Source organism: Pomacea canaliculata, linkage group LG1, assembly GCF_003073045.1.
Source record: "Pomacea canaliculata isolate SZHN2017 linkage group LG1, ASM307304v1, whole genome shotgun sequence".
Lineage (NCBI taxonomy): Eukaryota > Metazoa > Mollusca > Gastropoda > Architaenioglossa > Ampullariidae > Pomacea > Pomacea canaliculata.
The window spans coordinates 4806813-4833446 of NC_037590.1; the positions used below are offsets into that span (position 1 = coordinate 4806813).

The following is a 26634-nucleotide window of genomic DNA, read 5'->3' on the forward strand; positions in this document are numbered from 1 at the left end:
CAATGGCGCACCTCCACTGCTCGTGCTAGCATTACCTCCGTGAATTATGTTGCCATGGCTTGCTGTGACTGAGGCTGTTGTTGTAACAGAGAATGCTGGTCCACTGTCAACTTTGGTGATGGGAGCAGTATCACTGCGGATCGAATGTGTGCGTTTAGGAGGAGGTGGAGGTGCCTTTTTGCTACGACCTGTGGGTGAGCCTGAGGATGGGGTAGATGGATCGTGGTGTGTGGCCACATGGAGAGGACTTGCAGGTTTTGGCATGACTTGAGGTTTGGGTGAGTGAGGAGCCGCAGCAGCATTTGGTGAATGGCTGGCTGTACCAACTTGAGGCTGATCATAGATGTGCTCTTTGGTTTCTACTCGAAGCTGCTTGCTGGTATCCACCAAAGCTCCTGTTACACCTGATTTCTTTACAGCACCACCTGTGTACACCTCACCTGATTGCTCCATCATTGCAGCTATCGCTGCGACAGATGTGGACATGACCGGTGGAGTTTTGTTTCCGTCAGAATTACACTCTGACTCGTGTTTTTCCATCTCTGTATCTGGTGAGCTCTCCCGACTAGAGCGCTTCACCTTGGCCACTGCCATGGTCACCAGTTTAGGTTTAGGATGAACTTTGAGGGGAACAGTTGGCATGGTAGACACACCCGGGTCAGAAGTGCTCATCTGATGGGGAGGTGGGACATATTCTGCTGGGCCACCTTTACCCATTTGTCCCTGAAAAGAGTGATATGTGATTGGTATCCCAGCAATATCTTTTGTTTCATTCTGAGGTGCTTGACCGAGCCTGCCGCTTCACTTGAATGGCTATGACATCTGTCTGATGCCCCACCGAGTTGTTTGAGTTTTGACGGGTATAGGGTATAGCTCCTGCCATACCTGCATCATCCCGAGGCAGGGGAACTGCTCGCATCTCTCCACTTCCTTGACTGCTGCCACTTCCACCACTGCCAGTGGTGCTGATGCTGTCTCCTGAAGGTGACTTCTTTGGTTTGGCACCCAGTCCAAGACCACCATCATACATGTGTGGTGGCAGAGCAGAAATCTCTCCAGACCACCGTCCAATGGGAGGAGCAGGTGGAGGAGGCTCAAGCATTTCAATAGAGGCATGGCGAGGCTCTATTGATGAAAGACGTTTTGTACCTGATGTGATGCGCTTGAGCCGGTCTATGGCCAGCATTATCTTCTTCTGATGTCCTGGAATCATAGAATGCACATTTATAAGAAGAAATACATCTATACTGGCACCATCAACTTTCTCCAAAGAGCGGCCAAAAGAAAGCATAAGAATGTCAGAGACAATGCTGGTTATTAAATGGTGGAGGTGTGGGATAAATATATGTGACTCCTACCAAGCTTCTTGATGCCAATCTCTTCCAGGTCCTCCCATGTAATGTCTGTCACATACTCAATGTTGTCGTAGCCTTGATTGGCCAGTGTTTCATGGTATGCACCAAGTCCCAGAAGATGAAGCCACTCCATCAAATCATGCTGTGCACACACACACAGAGGCAGATTGCATTAACAGTCTCTACTTGTTCACAACCACTTTTATTTTATTTAACATATTCTTTTACATCTAGCTGTAACCCGAATTTACTTTGGCTTTGAAAAAAATTTCCTGATATACCAATGGGAGAATTCAAAATTCAAATTTAAAGTAAAAACACAAGAAGAATTGTCTGATATTTAATATAGTTCATTGCAGTTTCCTGGCACTTCTTAAAAAAACGCCTAAAGAGTTAACATACTGGACAGAAATCAGGGATTCCATCACTTATATGGAGACGTGCAATTCAGCTTTGAGTCGCTTCCTGTGAACTGGTTTGGTGATGCCAATAGCCGTGAGATCCTGAACATAAGCAGAAAAAAATCAATGCAAGTGTTAACAATGGGTCATTCAGATACGAGGCACACAGACTGGTCACTAACAGCAGACAGAACTACATTCAGTCAATGAGAGGCAGAGACTGGTCACTACCAGACTGAGCTTAATTCAAGCATATAATAAGAGGCAGACTGGCCATCAACATATTTAGCAGAGCTACATGGTGGCATCATTATGCTAGATAAAGTACATTGTCAGGAGTGGGTATGGGTGGAGGATAACTAAATGTTTGTTATAAAAGATTTCAAAGCCTAAATTAATTCCTGAACAAACAACTGATACTTAGAAAAATGTTATATCAAGTTACATAATGTATATAGGCTCAAGATACAGCAATATACAACTTAAAAAAGCAAAATTTTGTCAGTTTATAAAAAAAAAAAAAAAGTTTTTATAGATTTTTGTAAAAGTTGATACATTTCCCAGTCAACACTTGTTTAAAAGCTTAACATACAAATCTGGCCTTAAAACAAACTTTACAGGAAGTCCATGTCCATGCAGGACATTAAACAGCCGCAAAAATCAAAAACAGAATAATCACAACAGCAACTTAAGATGGTTTTAAAATGAATTTGGAATAATTTTGTTACTTCTTCCAGTCACTACCAATGAAGAACATACTGTTTAATATTCTCCCCTGATCTTCAGGCCTTTGTGCTTACCTCTGGTGTCATGCGAGATATAGTTGGCATATCGTAGCCAGCCTGGACAAAGTTGTTATAGTACTCCTCAAACCGCAGGTCATGCAGCCATGCTTGAAGCAGTTCTCTGTCCTGTCATATCAACAAAGGCCACTATTTACTAAACAGCATACAAAAATTACCACAATTTTAAAGGTTCAAATCATACAGTTTGGCTTCAATTTGAATGGCGTTAACCGATATTTCTCACTTTATTAGCAACACTGAGGTTGTCAACACTCAGACTAGGATATCTTTAACATGAGCTGCAGGACTTGGGCAACTGTTCTGGATAAAGACTTAAGCCTTCACCTTTGTCCACCATCTCTTCCTCCCTTTTTCACCACTCACTTGATTGTGTAGTTTGTAACTATGTTACTTTATTTGCTTCTTGTACTGCTCTTGTTAAGTGTACTGAGCTCACTTCTAAATGCACTGATCATTATTATTCTCTACCAACCAATAGCATCAACAGGCATCAATCCTAAATCTGTTACCATTCAAGAGAATAACCTTACAACACGGGATTTCATGATGCTTGTCCTGATCAATGGACATCAATCCTATATCTGCTACCAGTGATTTTAACCACAGTAACTAATTACACACAAATGAAGTTACATACAGGCACACCAGCCTGCAAAAGCTCTTGGACATTGATGGTTGATGAGTGACCAGATTCCTCCAGCCGGTCAAGACTGCCCAGGCTGGAGCTGGAGGTGCTGTGATAGCTCTGTCGGGATGACACACCCGACTCGTAGCTTTGTCCGGACAGCCGATGTTGCCCAACTACCTAAAATAAAAAAAAAACCTGATTATTTTCTTTGTTTGGACAAGCTTAAAAAAAAAATTCCAGATTTTATTTTCTGGAATCCTACCACTTCTGTATAGTGTCAGTAGACTTTATGATGTCAGTGTTAAGCGCCTGATAAATTGAATAAATTAATTTTCACAATGATATTAGATCACCAAAACATTCTGGACACTTACTGTGACCACTTTGGGTTCCAAATGGCCTGTGCTGAAACCGCGGCCACTGTCACTGCTGGCAGCGCTGTTGCGGTTGCTGTGGGCCGGGCTGTGGTTGTGAGTAGGACTGGCTGCCCTCATGTCCCCACCTGGCCCTGCCCCTGCCACAGGTGCTTGCCACTCACCATGCTGCTCTACAAACATGTGGTTGTGGACGCTGCCCACACCTTTGCCAGCCAAATACTGCACAGATAAGCAGGTAAATTCATGTCAAGACAAGCTCACCTGCTTGAAAACAAAACATTTATAAAATGGTCACGAATAAGTAAATGGACAGAAAAATAATACAATTACTAATAATAACCATTACCTCTACAATTTACTAATTTCCTGCTAACATCTGCAAAAGGAGCAAGACATTATCTGGTCTGAGCTGAGACTGCAATTAATTAGAGACAAAATTTATACAATATTCACCAAAGCTGTTTGTAAGTTGAGTTGAAAGTTGGAGAAAATTGCACACTGATGCTACATATTTTGAAGATGAAAATAAATCTGTAATCCTTTTCTTGTTGTTCTTCCAATTTCATGTACATCTACAGGATGTAGACTGGTACTGAATTTTGTCAAGTTGCTATTTACACAATAGTACAAAGGCATTTAATATGGCACAAAGCAAAAAATGAAAACTGCTACAAAAACACTACAGGGAATTTTTTTTTTTGTGTGCCCCGACTCCTTTATTAACCTTGAAAGAAAGAAAATGTCAGGGTGTTCAAGAAAACTAGATGCTTGTCAAGCTGAATAACACAAAGCAGAAAACCATCTGTCTGGGAAAATCTACTTCCTTCCCACAAAAACCACCCTATTGTTCTTTTGCTGGTGCCGCTGTGGTTTGTAAAAAACTCCAAGCAGAACACACGACAAACCTGAAAAATTATCAAACTAGGGACTTGTGTAGGGTAGGGGAGTAGGGTGTCAGAAAAAACAGATGGGAACCACTTATTGCAAGGAAACCTTGCAGACCTAGGCTTACATAAGCAGAAACATGAGCTTCCATTTGAACCACTTTGTTCAGCGCCAGTTTCTTGTGTCCGTTTCCTTTTTCCTCTGTTGACGCTAATGCAAGCATGCAAGTTCTTGAGCAGGAACACATCACACCTCGATGATGTAGTCACTGCTTATGCTCGTTTCTAGGCGCCAAGCAAAGGGTGTGAGGAAACGGGAGAGAGGGTAGGGTGTTGGCACCAGCCATCTTTGCTGACATTGTGGTTATGTGTTATTTATGTAATCAATAAAGTGCCATGTAACACTGGGTCCATTCTCCTAACAGAAGTCCCTCTTCAAAAAGGGGAGGAGTGTCCAATTTCCTCTTTCTGTCTATGCATGAAAACCAGGATTAAAACAAGTATAGTGTTTGTAAGATAAAAAAAGAAAATTGTAATAGTGAAGCGGACTGCCTTAGGTCTTATTCTCTCGCTAGTCAATATTCTACAACTGGGTGTTCGGATCTTCTGTCATTTCTTATGGGATTCTCGCCAGTTCCACTGACAGCATGTAAGAAAGAGCAGGAATCTACACAGGGAGTGAGGGTGGGTAGTGGAAATGTCAGTCATAGACGTTTAGGAGGATGTTTGGGGTGTCACCATGTCCACCGACTAGGTACAGGGGTCCTTTCTGTTCAACAGCAAGCTAGAGACTGGTCTGCTGGATTACCAGCAGATTCATTGACATAACACCACGACTTCAAGCTGTCACCTGGCTAAGTTCGACTATGCGCAGTTCCTACTGGTATATTCTAGAACGAGTTGTCTGTCGACGACTTTCTGCAGGGCAGGTCACTCTCTGGTGCCGCTGCCCTCAGGGGAGGTAAAGTGATGGCTCTTGGTGCCACAACTCGTGCCGTAGGGGTGGGGTGGGGAAGTGGAATTGTGCGCGCCCGTACATCACACGTACCAAGGGAAGTGAGGCCAGCATGAAAGCCAGCACACCGAAATAATGGTTGTGCCATTTTTCGAGGAGGACCAGGAAACCATTAGCTCTACTGGACGACAATTTAATGAAACAAGTGAGTAGTGTTCAGCTGTCTAGAAGTGCAGGGAGGCGCTGGGGACGCGGCATCTGTTGACCCAACAGTGTCTGGCAACATCCTCCTGCAACACTTCCATCCCGCAGCTTTTACATTAAGCGCCAGCTAACTAAAGCTCTGTAAATTGCCTTTTCTCTAAAGGGATGAAGGTCTACTGCGGAAAGCCATCCAACACCCTTTGAAAAAAAAAACCAACAAAAAGTGGTCAGTAATTTGGTACTCTCTTCAAACGCAAATCCTGTTCAAGGAGCGCACATCAGAGTGTATATTTTATAAACATAATTCCCGAGAAAAAGAGAGACCGCGTGTAAAAGTCCATTTCATTCATCACCATCACCAAACCCAAAGTCTGATGCGTCCTGGAACAATGAAGATGTCAACCAAGCAAGACACTTGTCTTTTAGCCAACCACGACCCAGAACGCCTCAACGACCCAGAATGCACTCACATGACGTCAGCGAAGTCCCACCAGCGCTACCGCCCTCTACCCCTTGCAAGGTCCGGTAACCTGCGGTTGGCGATGTCATCAAGCAGCAGCCGCAACCGCCCCTTCCCCCTGTCATTCGTTACAACTTGGTGAGGACAACTCGGGACACGATCAGCATGCACGCCCCTTGGTAGACAAATATGCAGCAGCAGTCAGCGCCACAAAGCGGACACGTGGCGAAGCAAGAATGGCAGATAGGAAAGCCGCACCAAGTTTTGTTTTTGTAAATTTTTTTCCTTTTTTTTTTTTGGCAACAGCAGCGATCGATTGCACGCTGGAATGCACTGAGACCCTTGTCTTCCGCTACCTTATTAACTTGACACCAGCTCACCCACCCCACACCCCGCCATCGCCACCACCCTCTCCCTGTTCTCCACCTCTACGCCCACTCCATCCCTCCCACAACGTGCCCACGAGACAATCCGCAATGTTCCTGACGCGCATGCGCCTACAAGATAGCCACTTCCACCTCTGGCACGCCATTCCCCACCCCCCTAAGTAAACACAGATATATTGCAATTTTTACATGACTCGACACGGAGCCTATGATTTATATTTCACATTCGTGATCTCATCACAATAACCCACCTTTAAGAAGCTGGAGTGATGTGTTTACAGCCTCCTTGATCAGTGTCCGGTAACATCCTCCGGCCGTTACAATGAAATCAACGAGGCCGCGACGACATCGAAACCCGGGATACCTTTGTCCACTCGGTCTTGGTAACTCGTAACCCTTGCACCACCACCCTGAACAGAAGAAGGATCTGGAACAATCTGACCAGTGCCTTGACCACAAGAATGATCTGGAGTGATCGAACCCCGAATCGTTCCAGCAAAGCAGCGTTCAGCGTCCACCACACACACCACAGCCCTCGCCACACCAGCAGCAACCACTGCAACATCCCCACAGCACCGCGCGTGCATTTGCTACAAGCACAGGGCGTCGCACCAAAAGGACCACCGGCACTGCCATCGATTTTGAAACTTATTTCACATCGTCCCCTTGAGGACTGACCATGTCAGTTGTCGACAAAGCCGCCAGTCCCACCGGAACTATTTATTCGAGGGTAAAAGCACCGCTCAGCTCATTGTCCTCGAGGTGCGGAGGTCACAGGGAGGTCAAGGTGACCTATGTCGGCCACAGGACACCAGCGGTTCTTGCAAGGAAGGATCCTTGGACCCCCACTTCCTGCTGACACCATGTCAGTGTTTGTCGGACAGCACTGCCCCTCTCCTCTCGTTCACAACTTGGAGGTGTGTGTGTGGGTGGGTTACCTGCATCTTAGACAACCAAGTAGGGGGAGGAGAGAGTGTGTTGGGGTGTGTGTACAGTAGGTGACTGTCGTTGTACCACAAAGTTCTGTCACTGACCTGTTGCACACATACGCTAATTCCCCAGCGCTTGTTGCTGACTGGCAACCCTTGACCTCAGCTGTGTTTCATCTGCGCAGTCTGCCAAAACAAACACCTGCACCAACAACTAAACCCTGATTGTAACCCCAACCCTAGCCTACACACCAGTGCATCTTGTGAACACTTGTCGAGTACTCAACACTCACACACACCTGTCTGTCGTCTAGTCGTAGTATATTTTGATAAAAGAAACTAAAAGACGCTCTGCGCATGCGTGGAAGAACCTCGTGGCGAAAACTACAGACGCGTCACAAGGATCGAAAGGACCAGGATTCATATCCCGTGTAGAAGTGCATGTGGTTTCTTTTGCTTGTAGCATCTGTTCACAGACCCAGCTGTTGGTTTCCTCTACACCCTTCTCCCCCCGAAAAAAAGAAAATCCAATAGCCGGCCATCCACCCTGCAAACTGCCTTCTAGACAGTTTCACACAAAGTCAAGCAAGCTCAAGTATGGTCTTACCCGCCAGTCTTTCCGCCAGGGGTCGACTGTACCTCCGGATCCGTTACCGTGGCTGTCATGGGGCGAGCAGTCGATGCCAGGCTAAGACAGCGCCAATGAGTGGCTTCGTCTTTCTTCTGTCATCGGTCTGGCAACAGTCGATACCGCAAGGCCAGCAATTCCACACAGTAACCCCGGGCCCTGACCCTTGACACCCAGTGACGCAAGCTGGCAGCCAATTGCATGCCTTACACAGCATTTGTATGGAATGCATGGCAACGGTTGGTGTCTGAACGCGACATGGCGGCAACGAGAAAGACGAGAGGGGTGAGGGGGAAGAGGGAAAGAAAATTTAAAAAAAGACCCTGCAAATTTTTCCGCATCCCTCGCGCTCAGGCGCGTGACGTGCCTTTGCTGCTGCGTCAGCGCCACCACCATCACCACCAGCGGTACGCCATTGTATCGACCCGCCGCTCTTGCCGCTCACAAACCCACAGGCTGCTGCTGCTGCTGCCCCTCCCTCCTCGTACTCTAGGCACGCACGCGGACAATGAGGCGCTGGGAATCGAACTCGTGTACAGCTCGGTCACAAGGATGGTGGTCAGGGGCGCAGTCTCTCTCTCCCCGAACTCTACAAACCACAACCTGTCTGCGTCCCCAGAGAAACATGGACCCCGCAAACTCAGTGCATACACTAGTCAACAACAACAACAACAACAACAACAGAAATGGTAGAGTGCGTTTCCCAGCGTGGAGGGAGAGCTCGGTGCTCTGCGAGGAGACGGGGGGAACCACAAACAAAACTTGACCTTACAGCCAGGAAACAAACAGCAGCATGGGAAACGACGGTCATGGACATCAGGGAGTGCGCGTGAAAATTCAACTGTTTATGAAAGACATTCACAAAGAGGTGGGTTCTGGGAGCGGACTGGAAGCATGGAACCCAGACAAGGGTTTGTAGGGACAGGGCAGATAATTTCTAACACTGGCGCCGGATGTCTCTCTGCGACACGTGGCACTGAACACAGCTCACTAACAGACTGAAGAGACAAGTCTTGGGTGGTAAGGTGCCAGCAGCTCAGACACTAGCAGACTGAAGGCACTGGAGGCAGGGTGTAGCCATCTTGTCATCAAGGCAAAGCTAACAATAGCCGCGAAGCTGGAGGACGAGAAGAGTTGTGTTGTCAGCTTTTCGCTTCATTAAGACAGCGCGAGCGGAGTTTTTTTTTGTTTATCTCGAGCTCTTTGAAACTTGTCAATTATGTGGTTAGATATCGCACGTGAAATAATAAAAAAAACAAAAACAAAACAAAACCAACAAACAACCGTCAGCATCCCATTCCATTGACTCGACCCCTCAAGAGTAGGGAGGAAACAGGGAAGGAGTCCAGAATCTTGTCAGAAGGCGACATTGCCACAAGTAACCGACTGGCTGGTGACTAACGAAATGAAGAGAGTGACTGTTTGTTGCCCCTCCCCCCACTCCAGCACGCACACACGCACACAAACACACGCAGCTTCCTAGTTCCGCCCGAGCCTCTCTTCCACGCACGCGGCAAGGCACGTGTCTAAGAATTGCACTTGTTGACACGAGGCTGATGGTGTCTGATGACAACCCTCCCCGCTTGATGGGGTGAAAAACCACAAATGTAAGCAATCAGCGTCTCGACGACATCCACCACCTCGCCTGAACATCGCCAGTTGTCTGCCGCTGTCATCTCTCGGTGCGTGGCGCCCACAGAGGGAGCTGCCTCCTTTCCCGCCACACCACTTCCTCCCCGCACATTTGTTTGTCATTACCGTATACATGGGTATGAGGCCAGGCTTCAACAGAAACACTAGATAATATGCTTTTGGCTATGTTACCTATCATGGTAGACCATGCTCCCACACGGCTAGCCGAGACTGAACAGAGGTCTGTGATGTAACAAGACGCACTACGTCACCAAAGTTGTTACATAACGGTCGGCGATACGTGTCTCGCTCAACGTCTGTAACAATACCCCTGAACTTTCAACTCTCGCAACTTTCAACATTTTTCAGTCAGCTGCACAGACGAGCATCTCGAATGCCGAGACATTTTCCTCCATCAACCTGAAGCACAGGCCGTTACGCCATTTGCCGAAGCGTTACAGCAGCTCGGCACTAAATGTTTGTCCCTCAACATTCACCCGTAATTCCTCCTGGTTTCCGATTTCCCCTCCACCCGGCCGTATGACTAACCGGCTCTGTTAGGAAATTCCTCCTGTCATTTGCGAGACGAGTGATGGATATCCGGGAAACATTCAGTGCCACGGCCTGAGAGCAAGGCACTCTAACACTCTCTCGGCTAATGCTTGAAAAATGTCTTCTTAAAATAAAGGAAAGAAACAGCGTGAAGGGAGAATAAGAAAAAAAAAAATCCCAGAAAAACCAAAAACATTTCACAGTATGCGCCGAGAACTTGGCTCCACCTACGAGTCCTAAAACTCTCTCCCCCCACCCCTTTTCCTGTTTTTTGTTTAAAGGGTGTGGGTGGGGGAGGGAGGGAGAGTGGCTAGAGGAAGGGCAGGAAAACATTTTATGTGCTTGATGTACTGAGGAGGAAACTAGTTTACTGCTTAGAACAGTTTAAAAACCGATCTTTTTTCTCTCTCTCACACGTTCACAATCCCCCCCAACCACCACCACCACCACCAACAACGCCCCATACAACGCGCGCTGTCTTGGATGATCGGCTTGCTTTGTTCAACAGCAAGACAGGCAGTGTATGTCTGATAGATACAAACAGCAGTGCCACAGATCACCCAGTTGTTTGGAAGCACGGAATATGTGTACTTATAATATACATGCATACACAGATGCCGGTCCTTTGAAAGGAACAACAATAACAACAACAGAGGTCCCTTGCTATCAACAACGATACCAAACGAAGAAACACTCACCTGTGACTGCTGTGCCGATGGGTAGGCAGGGAACCCATGGGCCGGAGGCAGTTCCTCGTAAGCATCTGTAAACGTAAACAAACAAACAGTAGGGCAAGGTCTCTTGTCAATATTAGTAGCTATTACCCAATAAGCTAGACAGTGGCTACAACATTCCCTCCTCATGCAGACCATAGTCCATACAACCATTCACTACTCATCAGAAAGGGTGTGGGTAACAGCAAATCTCATCTCATCTCTTTATGTGCATTTGTGTTTTACTTTTTGTGTGAACTTGCCTGTGACCTCTACAAACAATATCAATCCTTCATGTTTGGGTGAGCTGCATTTCACTGAACTGGAGGTGACAACACAATCCGCCATGAGACTTTCATGTAAAACCTCACATCCTTCCAGCAAGTGGGATCCTTCCCCTGCCCTCCACTCCAATATGGAATTCCTGATTCACCTTCTACCCCAAGATCTACCCCTAAAATCAGCTGGTATTTGTCACCCAAGCAACTGATACTACTACCCACATCATATTTCATCTGTCGCAATATTCCAGGTGGTGGAGGTTTGAAGGGTGTGAGGAGAATACTGCTTGAAGTTGTTCAGACAAACAGCTGTCTCATAAACACTCCAATCTTTATATAGCTGTCAAGTAAAACTGCAAAACACCCTGATGGCATAAATAAAAGATGTAGCACATCAACGATAAACACAATCCTCAGGCCTCCGGAAGATCAGAGGCATTAACAGCGAAAAGTTGAGCCCTAACCGACTTCAAAATAAGTGCACACACACGCATATATATATATACAGGTATGAAGATGTAAACACCCGTGTCTGTCTACAACAATACACTCTATATACATATCATCAGGTTTGAAGATGTAAACAACCGTCTGTTTATAAGAGTAAACTATATATAAGTATGAGGATGTAAACATTCATGTCTGTCAACAACAGAAACTATAATTATATGTCTGAAGATGTAAACACCCGTGTTTGTCTACAAGAGTAAACTACAAATATACACACACAGAGAAGTCTGAAGATGTAAACAACTGTGTCTGTCTACAACAGTACACTACATATATATACACACACACAGAGAAGTCTGAAGATGTAAACAACTGTGTCTGTCAACAACAGTACACTACACACACAGAGAAGTCTGAAGATGTAAACAACTGTGTCTGTCAACAACACTACACACACAGGTCTGAAGATGTAAACACCCATGTCTGTCTACAAGAGTAAACTACAAATATACACACACAGAGAAGTCTGAAGATGTAAACAACTGTGTCCGTCTATAATAGTTCACTCTATATAAGTCTGAAGATGTAAACAACTGTGTCTGTCAACAACACTACACACACAAGTCTGAAGATGTAAACAACTGTGTCTGTCTACAACAGTACACTATATATACACACAGGTCTGAAGATGTAAACAACTGTGTCCGTCTATAATAGTTCACTCTATATAAGTCTGAAGATGTAAACAACTGTCTGTCAACAACATACATAGCTGAGCAAATGGTTCCTCAAGACACTGCACAGAGCACCAAGCTGGTGAGTTCAGGAGAATAAAGTTGTTTACTTGGTGGTAGAGCCAAGCCACGAAATGTATCACACAAATGTAGGTAGAATAGGTTTTGCTAGGAGCTTGGCTGATCAGCTCATCTCATCATCAGCAGCAAGCAATAAACAAACACAAAGACTGACTACAGCGCTTGTTGCCTGTCAGCCATGATAATGGCGATCATCCAGCAGGCGCCATTAACTCCAAGAACTTGAGAAGTTTGACAAGAGGATGAAAAGAGAAAAAGAAAATAAAGAGTGTGTGCGCATGCTCTAGCGCGCTGTCAGGTGAACGAGTTAATGAGATACCAATTAAGTTTTTGTTTGCCAGCAAGTGAGAGAGCTGGGGGAGGGGGATGAGGTTGGGGGGAGCTAGCATTTAATTTACAGACTCCATTTCACTCAAAGCCTAAAACTGTCCTTTAACACCCAGACGAGACTGTTACTCAACTGCCCCTCCCCAATGCACACACACAAATAAATGCTGTATTACATTGTAAACAAATTCCTCTCGAGGTCTTCATTTATCTCGTCTTTGGTTTACCGTTTCCCTGCTGATAACAATCAGAGCATTGAAAACTCTGAATATCAATGATCAATGCCATCATTTGTTTTGAACAGCTCTCACCGCCTCACACACACACACAGCCGTACTAAGACCAGCAGACACAGAGGCAGGAGGTGTGTGCGTGTGTGTGTGTGGTGGGGTGAGTCCATGCACCTCACTTTCTATGTGTGTTCACTTTTCCTTGAAAACACATTAATCACATTTGACCGTTTTTCCTCTTGTCTGCAAAACACATTTCTAAAGAGTTCATTTAGAAAAAAAGAAAGAAAAAAGAAGTCCCGTTTGCTCAGGGAATGGCCCCTTCCATAAATGCGTAGGTACATGTGAGCTCGAGAAAAAAAAAAGAGGAAGCAATCACTTGCACCTGGCTGCCTGAGGCTCCATCGTCTAAGACATGAACCCTCCGCGACCTCAGGATACGAGCGCGTACAGCGACTAAGTACAATCGATGTATGTAGCTGGGTTTACAAATAATTACTCGCCCACCAGGCGCTCGGCTATTTTGCTAAAGACAACGAGTTTGTCGAAACGAAGGACGAGAGAGACACACACACCAATACCATCGTCACCACAAACACTACGAATACAATGATGGGTACCTTGGGAGGGAGCGGGTGAGTTGGGGAGCTATGGTCTATCAAGATATCTGCACGAGAAGATGGCATCTCTCTCTACTGGAGCAGAACAGAACCTGCACATACTGCGCCTGGCTCTGGCCTTTGACCTTTCGCTGCACGTACGGGTTCCCGCACTCGCCGTAGTGTCACTCAAAGTATCACATCTCAGGTACAGTCTCGTAACCATGGAAACTACATACGATATTTGGCAGTAGCCTTTCTTTTAGTCTCCTTTTTAAATTTCTGAAGCGAGAAAAATGGGTTAGGGGCATCTGCCTCGCCAGTACAATAAAGTCGGCAGCTGAGAGAGAGAAAATTGCAATGACTAGCACTAAACGCATACCTGTACATAAGACAGACACTAACAAGATGTAGTTAATCACGGACTGGAGTTTGTCAAACTTTGTCCTGCTGACCATAAACCTCGATGTTCATGCACACTTCCTGTTTGCAATAACCATTAAAGCCTGTCTGTAACATCCTTCCACCTCCAACTTCAGCTGCATATCTCCATTCCGCCCTTCGCTGCATCAGTTGAAAACCTACCAGATCCTCGCCATCGCTGCTCTCCAATTTTCGGATGCAAGATAAAAGACCGCCTGAAGGAGTTTCCTATAGCAACGCTTCCGATTTATTCGTCTTATCTTCAAGCTGCGCTCGTCAGTCGCTCGCGCATGCGCCCAAACAAGCGTGGGAGGAGGTGGGAGGAGGTGGGAGGTTGGAGGTGTGGGACTCGCATCTTTCCAATGGGGAGCATGTCTCTCTACTTGTGCTGCACAACACCATGGCCTCGGGCCCCGAGGTTTTCAAGTATTTATCGAAGAGATTCTGGAGAAACAAGGACGTGCTCTGTGCATCTTGAAGAGCTGGTCTCTTACCTGAAGGGCCTCGAACTCTACCTGTAAACTCACGGATCTACAGAGACATCCGAGCACAAACTCCCCGCCTGCCACGTTCAGCACTGACTCTTGACCCTAGAGCTGGTCACGTGACCGCGGGTGGCAGTCTCTCCCCCTACAAGAACTTTCTACACGTATCGTCCGACATGTGTCCGGATTCTAGTACATTCTCTCTAAACAGGGTTTGTTTACCGGGTGGACTACCTGGCCATGTGATTTTAGTTGCTGACTAACGTACACAACCAAGTGATGACCTCCACGTGGTGTCAGTCTGAACACCATCTACATTCTACATCATTCCACTAACTACCGGGGCTGCCAAGTGGTCGCAGAAAGACTTGTTTGAATAGCATTCTGAGTATTTTCTTAAAAATGTGTGTTTGTATGCAGCGCGTGTTTGTACACAAGATGTGTAAACAATGTAGTGTCAGGACAACACACACACACTGTATACAGGACATGTCAAACAAAACACATCAAAACAAGTACATTCAAGCAGAATGCATACATGTTAGGGATATGGATTGGTTTGTTGGGCGAGAGGATCCTTGTATACCCTTCAAGAAAAAAGAAGAAAAAAAGATGTGTTATGCAGTGGAATACGATCCCAGGTCGAGATCCGCGCTGAGCCGTGAGTGGTTCAACGGGAAACTTTGTCTACTGACAGGATGACTAGTGTACCCGCTACTACCACCACACACTTTACATACAAGTGTCCAACCACGAATGACAATCATTTTAACAGTGATTCTGTAATTTACAACACTTGCAGTTCAAATACAAACACTGGTAGATAAACTCCGCTGACCAGACAGACAGGGAATGCCGGGAAAGGTGTCAACGAAAGACGAAGCCCCGGGTTAACATTATAAACCATGTGTGTGTGTGCGTGTGTGTGAGAGATAAGTGTGTGTGTGTGTGATAGTTGTGCTTCTAAGACTATTCTGTGTCGAGGTTGGGGGTTCTAACAGTTGTCGCTGCATGTCTTGCTCACATCACTGGAACTCTCGTAAATTCTCGTCGCTCTGATGATTTCAAACATCTGTGATAGGGTTCAATCTTCAAAACTTCACACGAGTGAAGAGACAGGGTGGCCAGCCTGCAGCCTGTTGTCTTCACAACTGATTGTGTCCTGCCTCACTTTGTATTGTTTGCTCCTGTAACACCCATAATGTCTTTGTTCCACCCGTGGACTTGTCAGTCAGTGGCACCAGACCTCGCGCCTACACGTGCAGAAAACGCCTTCACTGTTCTACCCGGCATCAGAAAGAGAATTTGTTCGATCCCGAGATTTTTTTTTTACACAAATATCATTTAATAAGGGATATACACGTTAAAACAACATTTTAGTATCTAACGCCAAGCTGCCAGTCCACAGATGAAGGAAGGAAGGGAGGAAAAGGAGAGAAACGTGAAGGGAGGCTGCGGCAGACAGGAGGACATGGACACAGTCGCCTTTCAAGATGTCTGAACTGTTAAACCTAATCTTTCCCTAGTCCAAAGGACCTGAGGGTTAATATTAACTGCACGCGCTACATGACAACCGCACCACAACACTACAACATAATGCACGGTGTAAGGAATATCACGTGACCACAAGTACCATTGCGCGCGCTGTCGTGACCTTTTGAATGATGCTCCGACATACGGCGCTGTGCAGCAAAGGTCAGAAAGTACAGGATGGGGCATGTCACTCGTTAGGACATTACTAAAATAAAATTGTCTGAGTGCTCATCCTCGTATTCGGATAACACGAAGGACACATACAAGATAAAGCATAAAGATTTATATAGCCACACCGACGTCTGTACGTAACCATGGTAACCGGTACACTGTCACCACGAGACGCCACGAGTTGGAACTTGAAACATGTTTACAATTATTTGCAGTTGTGTCTGCTTCGACCAAAGTCAGGAAACGTATCGACAGGCTTCGACAAGAACATCAACGACGACAACGACGACAGTGCAACAACAGCCTGAGGACGGCTACGCGGCCGGCGTTGCGCAAGACGCCGTGGAGGGGTGGGCGAGGGTCTGTGTGACGTAGCAGCACGAGACAAGCACCTTACCTGGTCCTGCTGAGCAGTACGTCCCCAGCGTTGTGCACAACAACTTGCGCTTCAGACGCGTGTAACTCCAGCTCGCGAGGCAGTACGGATTGTCTGGCTTCCGGCAGGAGAACAACCGAAGATCCAGCTTTCCTGTCGTCTGCTGCCGACAGTTGTGCTTTCAAGCAGACACTGACCCTGCCATGCTGCTAGGGTGGACAAGCAAGTGTGTGTAGTGGGTGTCAAGTGCAGAAGATCCGGACAAGGCTCGGGACTACTTCGATGATACCCATCTTCAAAAACCTTGGCGAAAGCTTGTTCTGACGCCCAGTTCCTCCACACCAGGTCCAGCCGCGATGGCGATGCGTTGGGTCGTCTAACCGGAAGTGTTTGTGTGCGGCAGGGCAATGCCGCTGCGTGTGAATCTCCACAACAAACCTGTCTGGCGCTTCATCTTTGGCAAAAGTTGGGAAAACAACCTCGCGTTACCGTTAATCGAGGGCACGACATCGACAAGGGTCACGTCAGGAGGAGGAGGAAGCGTCGACGACGACGACCGCCGCACTGCACCACATCGCGCCAGCACGTCACCTCCAGAGCGGCACACCACGGGAGAGGGGGTGGTGTGCTTCACGCAGGGCTGCAGCTGCAGCAGTAGTAGCACCAGGCGTAGCTATGCTGATCCCCCTCACCCCCGTTACTCTGCCGCTATCAAGCGCACAAATGTCGAGTGCCGATAAATCCAATCCGCTCGTCAGACAAGTAGCGCGCTCGGCAGCATCCAGGCGCGGAGAAGAAAGTGCGCGAGGCCAGGTGAGTGGTCGTCACCTGTGCAGGCACAGATGCGGGTACATGGGAGGACGGGGTAAACACGGGGGTTTTGGGGGGGAAAGGGGGGAAGCAGAATTTGATTTTTTCTGATGTTGACAGGTGAGATGTGAAGGACCAACAGGCTTGGGTAGAGGTGGTGTCCACCAATGCCGCTGGTAGCAGCCAGCTGCTTGTTGTATTGTCGGCCACTGACCACAGCAGTGCGGCACTAGGCGCAGTTGTCTGCAAGCGGCACGCAACAACAGCAGCAACAGCAGCAGCGCAGCTTAGTGCCGGACTGCGATCTCATGGCTGCTGCAGCGGGTTGCCGCACTGTCGGCACTGCCACCTGTATCACTTGCACATAAAAGAGAGAAAAAAAATCCAGCCACTGTTTATACCACATCACCGCCACCAGCCGACCACTACTGCTGCGGCCACAACGCCGTCTCAAGCCCGGCGAACTGCTTGCTTGGAGCGTTTGAGCTTCCAAACCCTCGCCTCTGGTAGGAGCGAGGATTGCGCGACAAGACAGTAAAACCTGGACCGGACCCCGGCACGGATCGGACCAGACGAACGCGAAAATTCGAGAAATCGTGAATGTGACCAATGAGGAAGGGGAATCGGTTGTGCAACATTCGGGTGGGTTTGGGTGAGTGGAGGCACTGGTTCAAGTCGAAGGCACATGCACAGACACACGACGACGGCGACGACCACCACGCTGCGCACATACGTCGCTTGCCGAGGGCAGGTCCCTGGGTCCGTGCCACGTTAATAAAGAGATCGATCTCCGTGCTGCCAGCCGCTCTCTCAAAGACAGGCAAGTCGGGTGTGGGGTGATGGGGTTGGAGGGTGGGGAGAGGGGAAGCGAGGCTCGCCCGCATCCGATCGAACACACGGCAGAGCAAACAGACGTACTCTGTCCGCCGATCACCCGATTTTTCGTGGGTATAATTTCGCCTCTCGATTTCGTTTGGCAGAATGGCGAAGTGTGTTTTGCCTCGGGAAAGGGGCGGGGTGCGAGACAAGCAAGTTTGCATCTACATCCACTGCGCAGCCGCAGTTCCAACAAAGCAAGCGGCGTGTCTACGACCCTCGTCTGCGTCTTGACCTTCAGCCTCTGTCTTGGATCGCGTGACCACTGCCTCGCTGTTTCTGCACCGCCAGCACCCGCTGCACCACAACATGCATCTGCAAAACCCACTTCTACAGCACCATTTCCACTTTTAACCCATTTCTGACAGTATAATGAACTTGGATAATCTCTTTTTTTTTTTCATGCGGAGAACCTCAGTCGATAAGCACTTCGTAAACAACATTATCATCAACATTATTTAACAAAATAAATTTGCAAGTCAATTGTCAGATGAAAGGCCCTTTCTTACTGGACATACATTGTTAAACATGTGACAATTATGGACAATTTGTAAACAGGACCACCATGTGAAGAGCAGCCACCTATTCCACGAAAGAAGCTGTGAAGAGCCGAGCGCCGCACGAGGGATGGAGCATGGCGGTGCGACACTCACATCAACGCCGACGTGTAAGAGCAATAATTACATCCTGGTCGATGTTAACCCTTTTATTTACAGGGTCCAAACCGCAAATACTTGAAGGAAAAAAGTCAAGTTCATGCAAATAATCACGTGTATCTAGAGCCAATAGTTCCCGGCATTAAGTCAGCGCGAAGTCAAACAGTTCTCTCGATGTATCACAGGCGGAAAACAAATATCCCCGTAACATTTTGACCCGTAAAAAAACTTACACGACTTTCACATAGAATGCAAGCTTAATTCTTTCTTTCTCGCGGTTATGAATGCATTGCATAAGACGATCCAGCGATGTTGTCCTCCGTAAAAATAAAAGATACGCCACCAGTAACTTGGAGGCAATCGTCCGGATCACGTGACCCCTGTATTTAGAGATGTCCGGCGCATTTGAGAGCCAAACCGGGTGTTACAGGTACATCACACAGCGACAGAACCTTAGACACATCGAATGTCGCCAGCAGCTCACATCAACCGAATCGTTTCCTTCACCATTCATGGACGAAGGTATCGCAGAGTTCAAGATGGTGGTTCAAGCTACGACCTCTACTTACAAACGGTCTTACAAAAGGGTGTGCATGGGGGTGTGTGGGTGTGTGGGGGCTATGGTTATCTCCAGCTCGACTAGCACCGTGTACCTCTCCCCCGCTCTCCTGGTGAAGCAGCCCTGGTGCTGACAGGCGGCCTTTAAGGGTGTCGTACCCACGGTCCTCGTGGTGCCAAGGCCTCCAGGTCTCGCGGTGTCATGCCTGCCCCAACCCCTGCCCCGTGACGATAAGTTCGACCTGGTGTAAGTAGATGAAGAGGCACGACCGTTGCTATAGAAACACGCACCCGGGATTGATGGGAAAGTTTTAAGAGGCTGTCTCTGCATGCTGACTTTTAATCACTGGAAGCAGTCTCCTCCCTCTCTCTGTGAAGCATGCCTCATCCTACAATTATCCGCTCACCAAAATAGCCGCAAAGAAGTCCACTGGGTTTTGGGGAGTGATGGATCGGGGGAAACGAGCAACCGCGGAATTTCAGAAGAAAATCTAGGAAAAGGGTCGCCGACGACCATAGTTTGTCAAAGGTCGAGGACTTGTGAAGATCGGACGATCGTGAACACACGCGCTGAGCTGCCTGACCATCCACCATCTTTGTCACCTCTTAGTTTCTCAACCGAGACTGACCGCTCTCTCCATGTACTGGACCCCAGGGACCGGGTGCACAGGAAGTCGCTAGGTGCTAACTGAATGGCTGAAGCGTAGCAGTCAACTCAAATGATTATACTTTATGAACATTTTATCTTTATGGCTTCGCAATAGTCATCCAGCTAATACCTAGCGACGCTTCCTGCAGCTGGGCCCTGGCCGTTAACTGCCGTGTCTGTTATCACCTGTGCTGGCCCACCGACAGCTCACAGACTCGTCTGACGGCCCACCAACAGCTACCAACAGGCACAGCGACCTCTTGTGGTAGCATGAAGCTTACATTTCACCCTCGCCCCTGGAGCCACTTGCTCGAGATAACAGAACAGCAAGCCACACCGCATCACATGCACGACAAGATGGGAGGGGGATCCATCAACCCTGATAAAGAGTGAACTGCAATGACGGCCAGGTCCTTCAATTCGCCAAACGACAGGACAGCAAACCGCCAACCGCTGTGGCTGACAACTGTTTGTGTGTGTGTGACGGGTGGCTTGGGGTGGACAGTGGTACTTAAAGGAAATTTTAAAAAGTGTGATATATCTTTCTTTCTCTCATCACACGCAGGTACGCAAACCCACAAACACCTACACGGGTACGCATACCCACAAACAACAGACACCTACCTCTGTGGGGACTGCACGGCGAGGCGGGTATGTATCCAGAGCTGGAGGACGGAGGGACGGGTACTCCGTGTGACGTGTACCCTGGGCTGGGAGGCGGCGGCTGAGAAGAAAAAGCAGGTGTGGAGGGAGGTGGCCCTCCGTGCGTGGTGTTACCAACACCGGGTACGCCGCCATAGTAGTGTCCCGGTACTGGCGAGCCTGGCACCACCCCTGGGTGGGTGTAGCCAGGACTGGGTGGCGGTGCGCCGTACGACGTGTACGCAGTGGGTGGCGGCCCCAGAGCGCTGGTGACGTGCGGTGGGGGAGGGTAGCTGTCGTCCGTGCTGGAGCTGCTGCACGACGTGGTGTCGCTGTAGGCGTAGCCGTTGTGGCTGATGTGGCCGTTGGTGTACGGCCCGCGGCTGAGGAGGTCCGGCACGGGTGGCACCTTGTTGTGCTGCTTTAAGGCTGCGACACCCGACATGACACAAGTGAGTCTGAGGTTTCTCATACCGACTTTATTCATCCTCACGGAAACGCTACCACAATCTGTCTTTACAGTACTGTGTCGGTCACACCTCCACTCCACACAGTCCATAACCGCACATATTCTCTCTCTCACACACACGGACACACATATTCTATACTACCCAACACAGCCCAGATTCACAGGTTAACCTCTTAAGGTCTGATTGCTGTCGGAATAAAGAACCTGTAACAAGTCTGTCCGTGTCACTGACACAAACCCGTTATGGTGTCATGGCGGTCTCTCAGACTATCAACAGGCAACCTGCAATCTCCACCGTCCTAAACCTTACGGGGTTTCCGTCAGCGACACGGCAACTGTCAGCTAGTTCAGGACTCTGACCACCATCTCGCTCGATACATTAGACACCAAGAGAGAAAGTATTATTCATTCTACTGACCTTGACCATCCACGAGCACCACGTGCGAAGATGGGAAGACACCTGTCTTGGCCATTCGTCCCTCCTGTGCCACATACCCCTTCCACAAACCGTCTGGGCGCTGTTCCAGTACCTAAACACAAACACACAGAGAGAAATGGTCATTGGATCAGCTTGACCTGTAGATGACAACTACTCTCTTCTACTTCTACTCAACATCTATTCACTCTTCATCTATTCAAGTTTTGCACATACGAATACATCTTCTGCGAGCATATTTCTGTCTTTCAACTGATCTCACCCTTCTGTAAAAGGCAAACGATATCTGCTCAGTCTTATCCAAACAGTCGGAGCGGATTGAACAACTACAAACACATCTTCCATCTGGAAATAAGCTCCCAGCCTGCAGCCTCGTCTGTGTGTGGGTCCCTCTGTCTCTCGGGGAGTAACCCCCTCGTGTATTTCACCCCCACTGGGCGTTTGTACTAATCAGGTTACTGCGTGTTATATTGTGATTTATTCATGTGTGAGCTCTCACCAATGCATGCAAGGCCACGGTCTGGTATAACCGTGACAACCCGCCATGAGAAGCCGCCATATTGCAGGGGAAATAATCACGGCGTGCAGGCGCCATTTTGGTGTGTCAGAGTGCTCCCCGTGACACAGGATGCGTGCACGCATGCGCCGTGCATAATCGTTGTCATGCCCTACTTTCCGGTTTTTCATAAATTTAAAACCCTTCCCTCTGTTCCCAAGATTAATCTCGTAATATCTCCTTGCTCCCCAGCCGCCATCTTGTCTTTACCACCTGTCTGGCAAAGTGGAGACAGCACGAGCATGAACCACGTGACCCTCTTTGTTATTGTGTTAACATGTTCTACATCTTTGTTACTGTTTTGTGATCTTGTTCAGCACAATGAATCCGCCTTTGGCTGAGATATTGCGCTTGATAAATAATTATTATTCTTATAAGACATTATGCAATGGCGTCAGGTGAAAGTTGCTCTTACAAATTTTGTTAATAATGGTCATGATAATACTAATGACAATAATGAGTATTCGTGACGCAACCTCACCCCACCCAGGGGAGCTGATGGCGTTTACAGTTTGCACAAACACATACATACACAATAATAAAACATATAAATTTCTTATCAGTTGCCCACATTGTATCTCTCACACCCAAACACAACAAATTCACACAAAAACCCAAACCGGCGAGTAGTTCAAGAATTGGTTAAGAATGTCAATAACAAGATATTTAATGACTAATTACACGTAGCACGACCGTGATGTGAAATATTCCACTGACAGGTGCGCCTGTCCAGTCCAGGGCCACCCACTGTAAGATGACATCTGCGACAAGAGGACACTCAGCTGGCGGCTGTTTAAAAAACTTCTGTCCGCCTCCACCCGAGATATTTCTGGCTACATGCTTGAAAATAGTCCGCAAATAGCCCTCTCCCATGGCACTTTACGGAGCGAAGCAAACTCCAGTCCGGAGTGCAACTGTCACCTACATCACATCCATTACAACCCGCGATGTCATCAAAGGCGATGTCACGTGTTCTCTTGATGGCGGCTCAGCGATAACATCGCCTGGACAAACAGCGAGGTGGTGGCTGAGACCCTCTGACCATCACGAAGAAACTACAGCATGTAGCGGGCACCGAGAGACTGAGACTGCGAGAGACGGAGAGTATGTGCGGCCCCGGATGTAATGAAACAGTTGGAAAGCTTATCATGTCGCAGACCTCCCTTCTGACCCCGCAGCACGTGCGGGCAAGACGTTTTGTGATTCCGGGGGATTGACAGCCACTCGACTGACTCCCGCACTTCGGGCAGAAATGAGTTCATCATCCTGACGGCCACCAGGCGTTCAGTCCCATATTTTTATTATTTGTAGGGTGGATGAATCAGAAACTGAGAACTGCAGGCGCTGAGGTCTTGGCCAAGGTGTCCCTACACTTCTCCCAATAGCCCTGCGGTTCGCTCGGTCGATTTATTTAGGTAACAACTGGAATTTTCATAAATACACAGGACCGTGACTATTCTGGCGACTGTGTGGACATTTTTGTCTGACACAACCTAAGAAGTTCACCATGACAATACTCAAGTGTTGCATCACGAAAATGTCCGACTTCTCGTTCAAGCGGAAGTGACATCACACACATGAGGTGCAATAAAGTATGACAGACAGGATATCCTCTTCAGTACGACCTTTATTTTGGTGTGACTCTGAAACAGTCGTGTTAGTCGATCTGCAATTTAACACAGCCGCGATGTTTCAATGATTTCCGTTCAACAATCAACATAAAACTCCAGCAAATACTATTAAAACTTTCATTTCTGTGGAAAAGAAATATTTGCAAACATGATCATCTTAGAATTTCATTTTCTCGTCCCGGGAGAGAAAGAAAGTGTTTAAACTTCTGACCCTCTGTGCCACCACGAGAGGTGGTAACAGCCGCCAGTAAACAGAGGAATCGCACCATCCAGTGCCAGACTGTTGCAGACCTCTCTGTCCTCATGCGAAGGTTGTTAAACCATTTTTAGAAAAAAAAACCCCAAATATTTCCGGTCACGATATAAAAGTCTTCACAGATTACCTTCGAGAATTTCGTTTTCTTGTCCCTTGAGAAAAGATGTTTAAACTTGTGACCCTCTGAGCAAGAATGGATGTTGACAGACTGTCTGTCTTCTCGCTGCTGGCGTCCAGGCGACTAGTCCAACAAACAACACACGCCACGTGACCCTACACTGATCAAATAAACATACAAATGCTAAACCATCTCACGAAATAATACGCGCAACATGTTTACAGACACACCGATTTTCATAATTTCCTCGACAAGTTTACGCAATTACGATGAAGGAACTATTTCTTTCGTGTTTGTGAAGCACGCCAAATCGCCGCTTCAACGGCAACTGCTAAAGAAACATTTCCGGCCAAGATAACCTCTGTGCACTGCAGACTGTTCTGCCTCGCAGACCTTCCATAGCTGCCTGCTGGTGCAAGTCGGTCAAAGCCAGAGTCTGCAGAATCGATCCTTTCTCCTCCCGTTGCCGTCCCTAGCCATCGAGTCCTTGGTGTGCGCAAGGTGCTTCCACAGAAAGGCTGTGCGGCTCCAGCGGTAGCTAGGGACAAGTTTAGTCCACGAGCAAGAAAAATGAAACAACGATGACAACGACGAACAAACAAAACTGCCATCTAGTGAGGTCACAGACATTAAGAGAGGACGACGACGAAGTTGATATCACAAAGATAAAGAAGGATGTGAGCTTCTCGAGCGCTAGCGGCCCCGGACATACTCTCGCGAAATCAATCAACCTTATCATCCTTTGTTTGAGGCCAGTAAAGATCCGGTGCCAAAGATAAAACACTCGGCCATAATGAAGCAGGAGAGTGGTCAGTAATGAGCAATTACCGTCCACAGTGGCGAGCGACATTACAGAATAATCTTTCATATAAATGTGTGAATGGTCCTGCTCCTGGACCGTCTTCAGCTATCTAGTCGCACAGAATATTGTAAATGAATATGGATCAGAAATAAGTACAAGACTAAACTACAAATTGTTAAAAAAGACGACAGACAGACAAGACCTTTGTTTTGCTCTGTGAATTCCCAGGTTGCTTCTGTCTACGAGTAAAAAGCTAAGTGCAGGCCTTGACATTTCCGCCAGCCTCCATCTTCCTCCTTCAAGATCAATTGTCTGTTGTGTACGCGGGTAGCATTCAAGTTGCACTGCAAATAGATGACGATGGGGATGTTAGAGGACGGGAGTAAGGAGTGGACGGGTGGGGAGACGGGGAGGAAGCTGACCCAGACAGGAGGACTGGCTAGAGGTCATGCACCCTGACGTCTTGCAAGGCGCCTCCACGTGACCACAGCCTCTCGTATTCTTGCTCTGCACGTGCGTAGTAATACAGTGAGGACGGTGAACTGATGACAACTTCAATGGAGGAAGATGTGCAAGCGATGACTGCTGTGAGTGCACATCACTAAGACATTGAGAGAGGGGCATCTGACAAGAGAGGGACGAGCATGCCGGAAGATGAAGAAAGTTATCCTCAGGTGTGGTCGCTGCTGTGTCAAAACCACTTCAGGGTAGATTTTTCACACACAAAACCCACTCCTTCCTCCGTCACACACACACATACACATACGATATGTAAATGTAAATACAATACAACTGTATTTATCCCCACGAGAATTTCCACATAGAACAAGTATAGGGTGGACATTAGACGGACGAGGGAGTAATAAATAGGTATTGCAATGTACGAGGTAGTATTCCATTATATATATATACAGTATATAGATCATAGCAGCACGTGACCAAACAATATTAACACTGAGGACAACTGCTAATATACACAATGTATAGCTCCCTCTGCTCGGTGTAAACATCAACCTAATGCCACTGTACATCACCCTCGCCCTCCTCTCAAGTCTTCAGACTCGCTCTTGACAAGGATTGTGTACCTACATGTGATGGACGCCTGGCCAACTCGAGACTGATGGCTGGCCGCCTGGCTGCATGTATAATAAAGCAATACCCAGCAAGGCAGTGACAGTGAGTGGTCTACTGCGCCCATGCTACAGACAGACAAATTCATTCACATCTACACGAGTTCCTGGCATCGCTGTTTCCAGAAGGTTCAAACAGAACTGAAGGGAATCCTCCCTAGCCTTATTACATGATGTTCCGAGCTGTCTGAGCCGCTGTGAATAAACTGCTAGCGATCCTCCCCACGAAGGGGGAAGCTGTGGGCAGGACAGAGCCCCGAGATCTCAGCAACCCTGAAGGTTTCTACCGGTGATACTGGTGATGGTTATGGTCGCCATCATGATGACGATGACGATGATGCAATCGTGGATTAGAACAGGATGAAGTACTAGTCACGTGGATGAATGGACAGACGCTAGTAAACGCGCCTCGTGTTTACAGGTAAGCTGCCCCCGTTCCCACAAT

At 47.6% G+C, this 26634-nt stretch overlaps 1 protein-coding gene across 1 annotated transcript in view; it reads right to left on the reverse strand.

Annotated features, from left to right (window-relative positions):
• The window catches only part of LOC112577331 (caskin-2-like), a 141343-nt gene that overhangs the window by 7670 nt on the left and 107039 nt on the right, over positions 1 to 26634 (reverse strand). Inside the window, 13 exon segments of the mRNA XM_025260389.1 lie at positions 1 to 768; positions 770 to 1203; positions 1359 to 1497; positions 1758 to 1801; positions 1804 to 1858; positions 2557 to 2667; positions 3200 to 3367; positions 3565 to 3786; positions 10896 to 10960; positions 16622 to 16778; positions 19660 to 19775; positions 20774 to 21220; positions 21679 to 21790. Of these exon segments, the coding sequence (XP_025116174.1) occupies positions 1 to 768; positions 770 to 1203; positions 1359 to 1497; positions 1758 to 1801; positions 1804 to 1858; positions 2557 to 2667; positions 3200 to 3367; positions 3565 to 3786; positions 10896 to 10960; positions 16622 to 16778; positions 19660 to 19775; positions 20774 to 21220; positions 21679 to 21790 (2838 nt within the window).